Raw genomic sequence first — 12,994 nt, 5'->3', positions numbered from 1 at the left:
GCCATTGGCTCTTGCACACTGGGGCAACGCATCTGGGTTCCAGCACCGCCAGCTGGTTCTCGGCAGTGTTCTTGTCACAGGTACTCCCTCGTGCCAAGCCTGGTTTCAGCACCGTCAGCTGTTTCCGGGTTGTGTCAACTTCACTGAGACGCCTATGCTTGCCCCGTCGTGGTGCGGTCGAGTTAGCCAACTCCAGGGTGCCTCCAGTTTAGGAGCTTCCTATGTGGGCTGCGTGAACTGGTAGTCAAGGCTGGTTCTGTAGTGCCAGTAGGCCCAGCTCCCCCTGTAGGACTGTTGGGGTTCGGTAACTGCGGCTGCCTCGCGGCCTAGCTGTTCTCTCCTCTCCTGTGGGCCTTCGGGTCCACCACCTGGTTCCAGCACCGTCAGCTGGTTCTAGGCAGTGTCTTTTGCTCTTGTACCTTCTGCTCCCCATCCTGGTTCCAGTACCGTCAGCTGGTTCCGGGCAGAGCCTTTGGCTTAGGTGCCTCCTTCTGGGTATCCAAGTTCCACCAACGTCAGGTGGTCCTTGGTAGTGCTTTCGGGCACGGGTACCTCCTGCTTAGTAACCGGGTTCCAGTAACGTCAGCTGGTCCTCGGTAGTTCCATTGGCTCTTGGACCTTCGGCTACCCATCCGGGTTCCAGTACCGTCAGCTGGTTCTCGGCAGTGTCTTTTGCTCTTGTACCTTCTGCTCCCCATCCTGGTTCCAGTACCGTCAGCTGGTTCCGGGCAGAGCCTTTGGCTTAGGTGCCTCCTTCTGGGTATCCGAGTTCCGCCAACGTCAGGCGGTCCTTGGTAGTGCTTTTTAGCACGGGTACCTCCTGCTTAGTAACCGGGTTCCAGTAACATCAGCTGGTCCTCGGTAGTTCCATAGGCTCTTGAACCTTCGGGTAGCCATCCGAGTTCCAGTTCCATCAGCTGGTTCTTGGCATTTTCTCAGCCTTCTTGTACCTTCTGCTACATTTCCAAGTTTAAGACCCTAAAGTCGACGACCCGGAAGACCACCCCGATGACGACGACGACGACGACCCGGAAGACCACCCCGATGACGACGACGACGACGACGGCGGAGACGACGACGGAGACGACGACGGCGGAGACGACGACGGCGGAGATGACGACACTGAAGACGACGACCCTGGAGACGACGACATGGAAGACCGAGAAGCAGAAGAACAAGAGGCTGCAGAACAAAGAGCAGAAGAACATTAAGCATAAGACTTAATATCAGAGCAAAAGATATTATCTAAATTATATGCAGAAGAAGACTAAGCAGTGTATGGGGGTGAGTCCGTTCCTCCTCGTGGTGCCCCTGGATAAAGCCTGATGCTGCAGGCCAAACTGAACGCGGACAAATGTAACTTTTGTGACTGGCAGAACGGAAGGTGTAATCTTCCAACTTTTATAGATAACAACTACGGGAATGCCTGTCACAAATGAGAATATGATGAAGAAGTAGAATAGGAAGAATAATAACAGTGGAATAAAAAGAATATGTAGAATAGGAAGAATAATAATAGTTGAAGAAAATGAATATGAAGAATGTAATAAAAAAAAAAAAAATAGGTAGAAGATGAAGAAGAAGATGAATAAGGTGAAGAAGTTGATGTCAAAGATGCTGATGATGATGAAGATGAAAGTGTGGGAAAAGGAAAAAAAAGAAGGGGAAGGTCGTGGAATAGTGAAACATCAATATCTGACAAAATAAAAAAAAATTTACATAGTCAATATCTTTTTCAATCCGAACGTCTTTAAAAAAAAAAAAAATCATGCTATTCTATTTGATTGGACTAATCCTCATTGCCTTTAATGTCTCCGCCACCTCCCCCATACATCCTACATTATTCTTAGTTGTTTTCCTTCATGTAGAATGAACCTACAAGGAAAGAAAGGGTTTATTTTAATTCCGATATTTTGGTCCCATTGACTTGCATTGGGATCGGGTATCGGTATCGGCGATATCCGATATTTTTTGAATATCGGCCGATCCAAACCGATACCGATACTTTCCGATATCGGAAGGTATCGCTCAACACTAGTCATTAGTGATCAGCGATCAATGTGTCATTAGTGATCAGCGATCAATGTGTCATTAGTGATCAGCGATCAATGTGTCATTAGTGATCAGCGATCAATGTGTCATTAGTGATCAGCGATCAATGTGTCATTAGTGATCAGCGATCAATGTGTTTGTTGCACATTAAATAAGATATCTCCTTAAGGTCGTCACAGACGTCAGCATTCGCATGAGCATGGTGTACCATGTGTGCCATTATATTCATGTTTGATACCATTATCAGTGAGCAGATAGGGAGCAGAGTGTGCGGCATCTACATAAATAAAGCAGAAATAACAACATGCAATAAACTCCTAATAATGGAACATAGTTGTATTTCCCCTATTACTGGAAGTCGTATTAAATAATACATTAAAAAATAAAACATTAATAGTTAAAAGTGAATCATCTACAACTAAAAATAGTGTAAAGCTCCATTAAAAAAAAATATCGGTTAACTTGTACCATTTCTGTTATTTCAAGTGACTTTTCAGAATAAGCTGTTGAGTGTGTCCATGAAGAATAACACTATTTACTGTATGTATGGCCATTATATAACTTGCATCCATCATTTTTCATTAGTTTTCTCCTACAGGCTCTATCTCAAATTTTAAACTGTCTCTGAGTTAGTGGGTAAAGACTGGCTGCTATGCTTTCTGCTATACTTCGCAGACATTCGCAATACAGAGCAATGTAGCTGTGAATCCAGCTCTAGGGTGTGATAAAACACTTTTTACAAAGCAGCAGCCTGGAAGATATTATTCATTTATTTTACTCATGTATACAGCGCCATTAATTCCACAGCTTTACAGACATTAACATCACTGTTCCCATTGGGGCTCACAATCTAGATTCCATATCAGTATGTTTTTGGAGGGTGGGAGTAAACCCACACAATCAAGGGAAGAACATACAAACCCCTTACAGATGTTGTCCTTGGTAGGACTTGAACCCAGGACCCCAGCGCTGCAAAGCAACAGTGCTAGCCACTGAGCCAACATGCTCCCTATATTTTACAACTGTACTTATCAGTGTAGTTGTGAATCAAGCTCTATGGTGAGATAAAATGCTTACTGCAAAGTAGCAGCATGGAGGACATTATACAACAGTACTGAGCAGTGTAGCTGTGAAATCCAGCTCTGGAGTGAGGTAAAACACTCTTTACAAAGCAGCAGCATGGAAGATATTATTTATTTATTTTACTGATTTACAGTTGAAACTATAAAACTGTACTGAGCAGTGTAGCTGTGAATTCAACCCTGGGGTGAGATAACACTTTTTACTAGAAAGCAGTAAAATGAAGTACATTATATATTAGTACTAGGCAGTGTAGCTGTGAATTCACCGTCAGGGTGAGATAAACAACTTACTAGCAAGCTGTGAACTGTCTGTGTCTCCTTATCTATGCTGTTCCCTCCTCCCCTCTCCATAGACTTGAATAGGCAGCTAACGCCAATGAGCTTCTAGTCTTTTTTTATCAAGACAGAATTTAAAACTTTTTCAGAATGAATAAAGGAGAAGATTTTTCTGATAAGATTGATTACAAAGTTTCTTATATTTATATGAACTATTGATTGATGGAAAGTTTATTGAAATAACGGCACTCATTTATTATGGCGCTGGGACGTCTGTGCCTGGGACATACTAAGTGTACATGTATGAATGTATTCTGCACGAATGTAACAGATTTGCTTATTTTTTGCATATTTTTCCACATACCGGATTTTTGCAGATACCACATAAGTCATTTCCTCCTATGAATATGGTCAGGAGTTTCCAGTCCTCAGTAATGTTAATTTGCTAGAAAAGAAGAATACAGTAAAGTTACCACATGGACATGGTTTGTAATTTCTTATTGTCTAATCGTTTGACAACTCTTATGTTAATTAATGAATTTGCCACATATAGCGCTCTGTTTCATAATAAGGTTGACACCAGTCGTTGTAGCAACCAAACTGGAATTTGTAGTGTTTGGTGCCGTAGAAGGTGGTCCAGACCATGACCACTTGACATAGCCGTATCTCCAGTAATTAGTCAGTATATCTTTCTTCCTTTATTCTGTGCAAACCACACTAAGGGCACAAAGGTTTGTTTTTTTGTGGTCCACGTTTTATAAGTCCAAGGCAGCAACACTTGTTTGTTTTCTTTTACAGATTTGATCTTAAAGGGGACCTGTCACTTGCCATAAATTTGTAATAATTTAACTTTTTGTAAAAGCCGCTGTTCTCCTGAATCCGGCGATGTTTTTCTTTTATTCCTGTGCCTCTCCATTCCTGAGATATGGCCCCATCTTCCCTGTATATAAATCTAGTCTCGTTAGCTAAGTGCGCGTGGTCCTCAGGAAGACCCCCACACAAGGAAAAGAGTTGTGGACCACGCCCACTTATTACAAAGACTAGATTTAAATACAGGGAAGAGAGGGCCATATCTCAGGAATGGAGAGGGGCAGGAACAAGAAAAAAACAGCGCCGGATTTAGGAGAACAGCGGCATTTATACCAGGTAATAAAATTACAAATTTATGGCAAGTGACAAAACCCCTTTAAATGTATTTCTTATTAGATTTTACCTATCACAAATGTAACACAGAAGAAAAAAAATGCACAAGAGACCTTGAATCCTTCCATTTTTTTCATTCTCGTCACAACATTTTTAGCCTGTTCGAGCATGTCACTGCAAAGCAAGAAAGGACAGTCAAAATCCCAGAGGCCTTGAAAATGTCTTTAAATTTAAGAGGTTAAACTGATGTAGTTGGAGATAGCTCATCACCTGTCATGTACGCTGAGCCTGGTCCATACACGTATAGTGCATGGTCAATAGATGAGTACGTTGACCATCAATAAATGTTTAAATAAAAAGTGATTGCTCTTATAGGAAATGATCCGCCATCTCTCGCCTGTTACATTATATTATTGAAATTAGTGTAGTAATTCTATTCTTACAAAGCCGCGGGAGTATTGTAAAATCATAAGCAGCATTTCACCTGCCAGATAGGTTTCTAATACATCATATGGAAAGAATAGTCATTTCCGCTTTTGTACGTACTCTGCCTTCGCTCCAGGAACAGCCTGATTTAGCCGAGAACGTTCAAGAAAATAAAATCCCTTTCCTGTCGAGTATCCCTGTATATCAGGATTGTACATCCGGAGAATGTCTGCAAGAGGAAAGTTATGAATTTAATGACTCATTTACTTACCAACCACTCAATGGACGTTTTTTGCCCTCCCCCTCCCCCCCCCCCCCGTAACGTCAGAAGAACTACTGACTTCAATGTAATAAGTCCACAAAGCAAAAATGATCCTGGTCTTGGCTGATGGTGCAAAAACATCAAGGGACAGCAGGTTCTCCATGCTGCGATTTTACAGAGAAGGAACCATTTAACGGCTCACACAAATATTAAAGGGAGATTGGGGATGACCTTATCTGGCTCATGAATTCCTTTAAATTGTAAATTAACTTTTTATAATCATTGATCAGTTGTGGATCTTTGTAATAAATTCCCTTTCCCTACTGTGCTTCCTTTTCTCTCTGGCTCGGTGCGGTTTTTCCTGCCTTGTTCTTCCACTTAGAGAAGCTGATTTGCACTTCAGCTGTTCTAAAACTCCAGCGTGAGCGTCTCCGCTCCTCTCCTCCTGCTCAGACGGGGCGAGTCTTTGTAAATGGCTTCTGAGCTTGTGGGAGAGGAGCAGAGGAGCTCAGACTGGAGGGCGGATTTATAGAATAGCGGCCGTTCAAATCAGCTCCTCTAAGTGCAAGAACCAGGTAGGTAGAACAGCACTTTCAATGTGAAGAACCAGGTAGGTAGAACAGCACTTTCAATGTAAAGTTTGGGAGGTATGGAGGCAAAATTAGGTAATAGAGTATATTATAAAGGTTCATAAATAAATGAAAAAAGTTTACTCTGTAAATCGCACTGCAGTTGTATGGTGTGGTGGTAAGGTATAGGTGCCCTAGAATGTACATAGACAGCAGAAAATCCCATGGAAAAAAACAAATGGGGTCTCTCTTTAATGCTAGTTCATGCCACTACCCTTTCACCCAAAGCAACAAGGACTGGTTATTTTCAGACCCTACAAACATCACTTTTAAGAGGGTGGTATATACAGTGTATATATATATATATATATATATATATATATATATAATTTTTTCCCTTTCCACTAAGGTACATACTTGCCAGTGTGGTTGTGTTACTGATGTCTCCGTCCCCACCGATGCTAAAGAAAGGAAGAAAAAAAGGACACCAAATTTATCCTTATTAGAATCGGCCATAAAGCATAAAATACACTATAACACCAAAGAAATAAGCGTTACATACAGCCACACATCAATTAAAATAGTAAACTTTATTAAGCAACTTCATAAAGAGGTTTAAAAGGTACGACAAATGACCACAGGTACAAAGAAGTTTGGGTGGTACAACCAGGGGTGTTGTCCTCACAGGATACTACAATACAAACAAATGAGCTCATCAATTATCTGTTACATATATATTTAATTATGCATAGATTATATTGTGATTGTTGTTTCACAGTGAAGAGGGAAAAAAATCCTCAATGTATCAAATAGGCAAAGACTGGTAAAAAACAAACCCCACAATATCACAAACCATAGTAGGTTTTAATCCTTTTTATGAAGTTGCATAATAAAATTTGCTGTTTTAATTGATACGTGGCTGTATGTAAAGATTATTTCTTTGGTGTTATAAAGAAAAGAAGAGGAAGAGGGTTATGAAGTGGGACGTAGATTGTGCATCAGGTACGTTGGCACAGCTCACAATTTGCACATTTTCTGAAAAAAAAAAAAAAATTAAAAACATTTTAAGAAAAAACGAAGTAGAGTTCTGCTGAGCTCCGAGCCTCCGATAGTTCACATGAGCGCTCCTCAGCACTATTGTGAGACAATATCCTTCTTATAACTCCAATTCAGCCCTCAAAGGAAAGACAAGGAGGGCGGATCGGAGCCTAAGGGGCCCAGTGCTCAGCGCCAAGACATCCACCAAAAAGACAGGGCGGAAATCCAGAACATCCATGGCGGCATACAAACTAAACGTCAGGGAAACTTTACCAACTTAGTAGATTGTTACAACCTTATACATTACACCAGGTATCTGATGAGAAATGGAAACCTCCGTCTTCTTACCTCCAGGATATACCACGATATTCAGACACCACATCCAACACATCCAGGACGAATGCGCCGGCTCCATTACCTGCCTGCAAAAGTAAAGTGACACGTGGGAGGAGGAACACCGCGGGATGAGTCCTGCCCGTCTATAATGGCACTACTTACAGTGATGGAGTCGCCCAGAGCGGCGATTATTTTAAAATCTGCAGGCCTCAGTCTGTGAACTAAAGACACAAAGGGTTAACATGGCGCAATGAGATCTGAACCGTCACAATGGCGGCATGTATCGAAAATCATATACAGAAGGCAGCCTGGACGTATCACACACTGTGGGGTCTGAAAATACTGGGGGCCATATATTTTGTGGTGCAGTCTGGGGTCTTATTTTATTTAAGGATCTCATCAGGTTTTGAAATCTAGTCCAGGGTCTGTATTTTAGGGTCAGACCGGGTTCTCTATTCATTGTGTATTTTGGTCTTTCATCTACATTTATGCGGGGGTCTGGTCTTGGGGGCGTATTTACTGTATTTCAGGCTACAGTGTGGGGTATGTATTTTTGGGGGATCTGGTCTGGGTTACATATTAATTTTAGGGTCTAGTCTTGGAAACATATTTATTTTGATGTCTGGTCTGGGGTACAAATTTATTTTGGGGCCTGGTCTGGGGTATGTATTTATTCTGCGGTCTGGTCTTGGGTACATATTCTGGGGTCTGGTCTGAGGTACGTATTTATTCTGGGGTCTGGGGTACGTATTTATTCTGGGGTCTGGTCTTGCATATGTATTCTATAGTTTGGGGTACATATTCTGGGGTCTGGTCTGGGGTACATATTCTGGAGTTTGGGGTACATATTCTGGAGACTGGTCTGGGGTACATATTCTGGGGTCTGGTCTGGGGCACATATTTATTTTAGGGTCTGGGGTACATATATATTCTGGGGTCTGGTCTGGGGTACGTATTGTGGAGTTTGGGGTACATATTCTGAGGTCTAGGGTACATATTTATTCTGGGGTCTGGTCTAGAGTACGTATTTATTTTGGGATCTAGGGTTTTTCCTTATTCTGGTGTCTTGGGATCTGTATAGTTTTGGGGGTCTGATCTGGGGTCTTCTCTCACTATAGATTGTGGGATCTGTAATTATTTTTGTGTCTGGTCTGGGATTTCTCGTCACTCTAGAGTCTGGGGTCTATATTTATTTAGTGGTCCGGTTTGGCAGCTGTGTATATTTTGTGGTATCTCCTCACTCTGGGGTCTATATTTATTTTGGGGTCTGGTCTGGGGTCTGTATATACTTCGGGCTCTGGTCTGGGGTCTGTATATACTTTGGGGTCTGGTCTGGGGTCTGTATATACTTTGGGGTCTGGTCTGGGGTCTGTATATACTTCGGGGTCTGGTCTGGGGTCTGTATATACTTCGGGGTCTGGTCTGGGGTCTGTATATACTTTGGGGTCTGGTCTGGGGTCTGTATATACTTTGGGGTCTGGTCTGGGGTCTGTATATACTTTGGGGTCTGGTCTGGGGTCTGTATATACTTTGGGGTCTGGTCTGGGGTCTGTATATACTTTGGGGTCTGGTCTGGGGTCTGTATATACTTTGGGGTCTGGTCTGGGGTCTGTATATACTTTGGGGTCTGGTCTGGGGTCTGTATATACTTTGGGCTCTGGTCTGGGGTCTGTATATACTTTGGGCTGTGGTCTGGGGTCTGTATATACTTCGGGGTCTGGTCTGGGGTCTGTATATACTTTGGGGTCTGGTCTGGGGTCTGTATATACTTTGGGGTCTGGTCTGGGGTCTGTATATACTTCGGGGTCTGGTCTGGGGTCTGTATATACTTCGGGGTCTGGTCTGGGGTCTGTATATACTTTGGGGTCTGGTCTGGGGTCTGTATATACTTTGGGGTCTGGTCTGGGGTCTGTATATACTTTGGGCTCTGGTCTGGGGTCTGTATATACTTTGGGCTGTGGTCTGGGGTCTGTATATACTTTGGGGTCTGTATATACTTTGGGGTCTGGTCTGGGGTCTGTATATACTTTGGGGTCTGGTCTGGGGTCTGTATATACTTTGGGGTCTGGTCTGGGGTCTATATATACTTTGGGCTCTGGTCTGGGGTTTATATTTATTTAGCGGTCCGGTTTGGCAGCTGTGTATATTTTGTGGTATCTCCTCACTCTGGGGTCTGTATATACTTTGGGGTCTGGTCTGGGGTCTGTATATACTTTGGGGTCTGGTCTGGGGTCTGTATATACTTTGGGCTCTGGTCTGGGGTCTGTATATACTTTGGGCTGTGGTCTGGGGTCTGTATATACTTTGGGCTGTGGTCTGGGGTCTGTATATACTTTGGGCTGTGGTCTGGGGTCTGTATATACTTTGGGCTCTGGTCTGGGGTTTATATTTATTTAGTGGTCCGGTTTGGCAGCTGTGTATATTTTGTGGTATCTCCTCACTCTGGGGTCTGTATATACTTTGGGCTCTGGTCTGGGGTCTGTATATACTTTGGGCTGTGGTCTGGGGTCTGTATATACTTTGGGGTCTGTATATACTTTGGGGTCTGGTCTGGGGTCTGTATATACTTTGGGGTCTGGTCTGGGGTCTGTATATACTTTGGGGTCTGGTCTGGGGTCTATATATACTTTGGGCTCTGGTCTGGGGTTTATATTTATTTAGCGGTCCGGTTTGGCAGCTGTGTATATTTTGTGGTATCTCCTCACTCTGGGGTCTGTATATACTTTGGGGTCTGGTCTGGGGTCTGTATATACTTTGGGCTCTGGTCTGGGGTCTGTTTTTATCTTAGAGTCTTGCTACTTTAGGGTCAATGCCAGTACCCTGAGATGGAGATTCATAGCGATCTACAATCAGGTCAGAACCAATGGGCACATTTAGCATCTTCCTCTACATGCTGACAGCTGATTGGCACAGGCCGTCATGTGACCTCTAATACACCGCAGAGGCGTCACTCGAACTCCCGCCTTACATACAGCCATTCAATCTACTCTCCCTTCTTACAAGCTTCACTCTGATTGGTTGCTATGGGCAACAACGCCATGTCTTCTTTTTCTTCTATATGAGGCCCTTTGGTCTTGTTGCCCGTAGCAACCAATCACAGCTCTGTTTTCAATGTACCAGAGCAGTTTAGAAAATGAAAGCTGAGCTCTGATTGGTTGCTATGGGCAACAATGCCCCTTTGACTCTTACACAATTTTCAATGTAAAGTTACCTAACAATTGCCAGAAGAAAAGTGAATGAATCCTTTCTCGCAATATATTTGGATATTACATTGCTTGTGACGTTCATTTAATTTCTTTATGTACATTATGGGTTTTGGTAATTCATAAAAAATTATGTGATGGAAGCTGTCATTTATTTATGGTAATCAGTAGCCTCAGCTCCGCCCCTCTCCTGCGTATACGCACATCATACATAAGTGTTATATCGTTAACGTAGCCCGGCTCTTACCTGAGGTTGGGACTTCGGGGGAAGGGGACAGATTTGTACAGGTGAAATTGCTACCCTGTGCCCGCGGCTGTAAGAAAAACATGAATACTCACTCCATGGCAGCCATTTTTTATTTAAAGTGACACCATTGTTAGGGATATATCGGATAATTGCTCACAGTATAGGTGATAACTTGCTGATCAGTTGGCGTCTGACCGCTTGGACCACCACCAATACCCAAAATTGGGGCTCTGAAATACCCTGTTAAAATGGAGAGTGGTCCCACTCTGTTGGACTGCTGCAGATAGCAGAGAGCAGCTTTTGGCTATCCCCAGTAGTCCCAGGATGCATTTTAGAGCCCTGTTCTCAAGTTGGGACGACCTTTTTATAAGGACCGGTCACTTACTTTAAATATGTAATTTTTTAAAAACCTGGTGTAAAAGCCGCTGTTCTCCTGAATCCGGCGATGTTTTTCTTTTGTTTCTGCTCCTCTCCGATCCCGAGCTACGGCCTCATCTTCCCTGTATATGAATCTAGTCTTGTTAGCCAATTGGTAGTGGTCCTTAAGGACACGCCCACCGAGAAGAATAAAGACCCCGCCCACGAGGGGTAGCATCACTAGATTAATATACAGGAAAGAGGAGGCCATATCTCAGGATCAGAGAGGAGCAGGAGCAAAAGAAAAGCAATGCCGGATTCAGGAGAACAGCAGCATTTACACCATGGGGGGAAAAAATTACCTACAGTATTTGTTACACGTAATAATCCCCTTTAAATACCAATCTACAAGGTCTACTTATTGACCCAATCAGAGGGGATATTTCCTAACCCTGGTGCTTCATACACTGGTCTACAACGTATTTGCAATGAAGCAGAATGTGCCTTATTAAAAGGTATCTTTGGCTGTACATGGAAATTGTGCCAGCTATGAGCAATGTTTGATCAGTCTGTCAGAGACATGGTGACCAAGGCCCTGATATAACCCCATTGACATTTTTCATCTACTTATCAAAAGTGTCGAAAATCTAAAAGAATACTAAAAATATTTATGCAAATAGGGTTTGCAACAAAATTGGCTAATTTTTTGCCACTCCCAAAAATTGCACAATGTCAATGATATAGTAGATAGGGGAACGTGCCTACATCATGAAGTGCCCCCTCGCCATATAGTGGTCAGTGCTACTCTATGTGCATAACATACGCCATCTTACCTGTGCTTGTGTCTCTGGCATCATGTCCTGCAGCCACCGGTACGGACTGTTCTTATGTGTGCTCAAGAAGGCCGAGTCCTTAGTAGAAAACACGGCACAAGATGTTACACATGGGATCCAGCTTATAAATGGGAACTTAACACAAAATATGGGGCTGCCTGCCGATGGCTGAGACCCCCCTCTAGCATCTCCATAAGCCCCAATAGGGTCTACGGAAACAGCCTTATCCAATGTCGATGATCCCTTTAAATACATAATCATTCTTCTTTTTATATATTGTGCATATAACTGGGCACAGTGACCCAGGGCATAGCTGTAGGCACTGCAGAATAGCAATTGCATCGGGCCCTAGTGCCTCTAGGGGCCCCATAGCTAATTTCAAGCAGTGTAATAAACCAATGAACCTAAAAAGTGATAGACCCTAGTGGACAACATGCATTTAATTATTACATTCGTAGGCAATAAAACTATATAAATATATTTATATATACCGGTATGTGTGTATATATACAGTATATATATCCTAAAGACTACCGGGAGCACTTAATCACCAAAACTTACCTCCTGTGAGCATTGCACTTCGTAGACATCCCCATAGTTATTAATGTTTTTACTCTCAAATTCAACCTGCAAAATCATCCATATCATATGAACACACATTCAGATCCTTACCTTAAACTTTTATTATTTTCTATTAACTTACATGCAGATATTTTAGGCTAAAAATTATTTTTGCAATTGGGTTAAAATTAAAATGTTGCACTGTTTTGCATTTACAAGTTTTCTGTATTTGCTGCGCATTGCTGACTGCAGAATGAGTTAACGGAGAATCCATCAGTGATCTTGTCTATAAAGGGGGTTTGTAACTCTTCTATCTTTGTCTCAGCTTCTCAGAGCTGATTTATGGTCATAAATCAGATAAAAAAAAGCCATACAGATATCAGATTTATAAACTCCACAGAGCTCACTAACTGATTCTCAGTTGACTCTTTCTGCAGCCAGCAATAGACAGTACAACACAGAGACTATAGAAGGCATTTTTTTTAATTGTAAAAAATTTTTTTTTTTAGGTCAAAATACCATTGAAGAAAAGAAATTCCCCCTCCCCCAGATATCAATGTCCATAAAGAATTTCAGAACTTTGTAAATACATTTTCTGTTGAATCAAAA

At 42.5% G+C, this 12,994-nt stretch overlaps 1 protein-coding gene across 1 annotated transcript in view; it reads right to left on the bottom strand.

The window, feature by feature from the left end:
* The window catches only part of PLB1 (phospholipase B1), a 126,319-nt gene that overhangs the window by 82,191 nt on the left and 31,134 nt on the right, over positions 1 to 12,994 (bottom strand). The window contains exons 14-22 of the mRNA XM_069768351.1: positions 12,386 to 12,451; positions 11,825 to 11,902; positions 10,635 to 10,701; positions 7,347 to 7,405; positions 7,197 to 7,270; positions 6,228 to 6,271; positions 5,100 to 5,208; positions 4,667 to 4,727; positions 3,775 to 3,855 (exon numbers count right to left, since the gene is read on the bottom strand). Of these exons, the coding sequence (XP_069624452.1) occupies positions 3,775 to 3,855; positions 4,667 to 4,727; positions 5,100 to 5,208; positions 6,228 to 6,271; positions 7,197 to 7,270; positions 7,347 to 7,405; positions 10,635 to 10,701; positions 11,825 to 11,902; positions 12,386 to 12,451 (639 nt within the window). The remainder of the gene's footprint in view (positions 1 to 3,774; positions 3,856 to 4,666; positions 4,728 to 5,099; positions 5,209 to 6,227; positions 6,272 to 7,196; positions 7,271 to 7,346; positions 7,406 to 10,634; positions 10,702 to 11,824; positions 11,903 to 12,385; positions 12,452 to 12,994) is intronic.

The sequence above is a fragment of the Ranitomeya imitator genome, chromosome 5 (genome assembly GCF_032444005.1).
Source record: "Ranitomeya imitator isolate aRanImi1 chromosome 5, aRanImi1.pri, whole genome shotgun sequence".
Taxonomy (NCBI): domain Eukaryota; kingdom Metazoa; phylum Chordata; class Amphibia; order Anura; family Dendrobatidae; genus Ranitomeya; species Ranitomeya imitator.
This window is presented reverse-complemented; position numbering and strand designations above follow the sequence as displayed.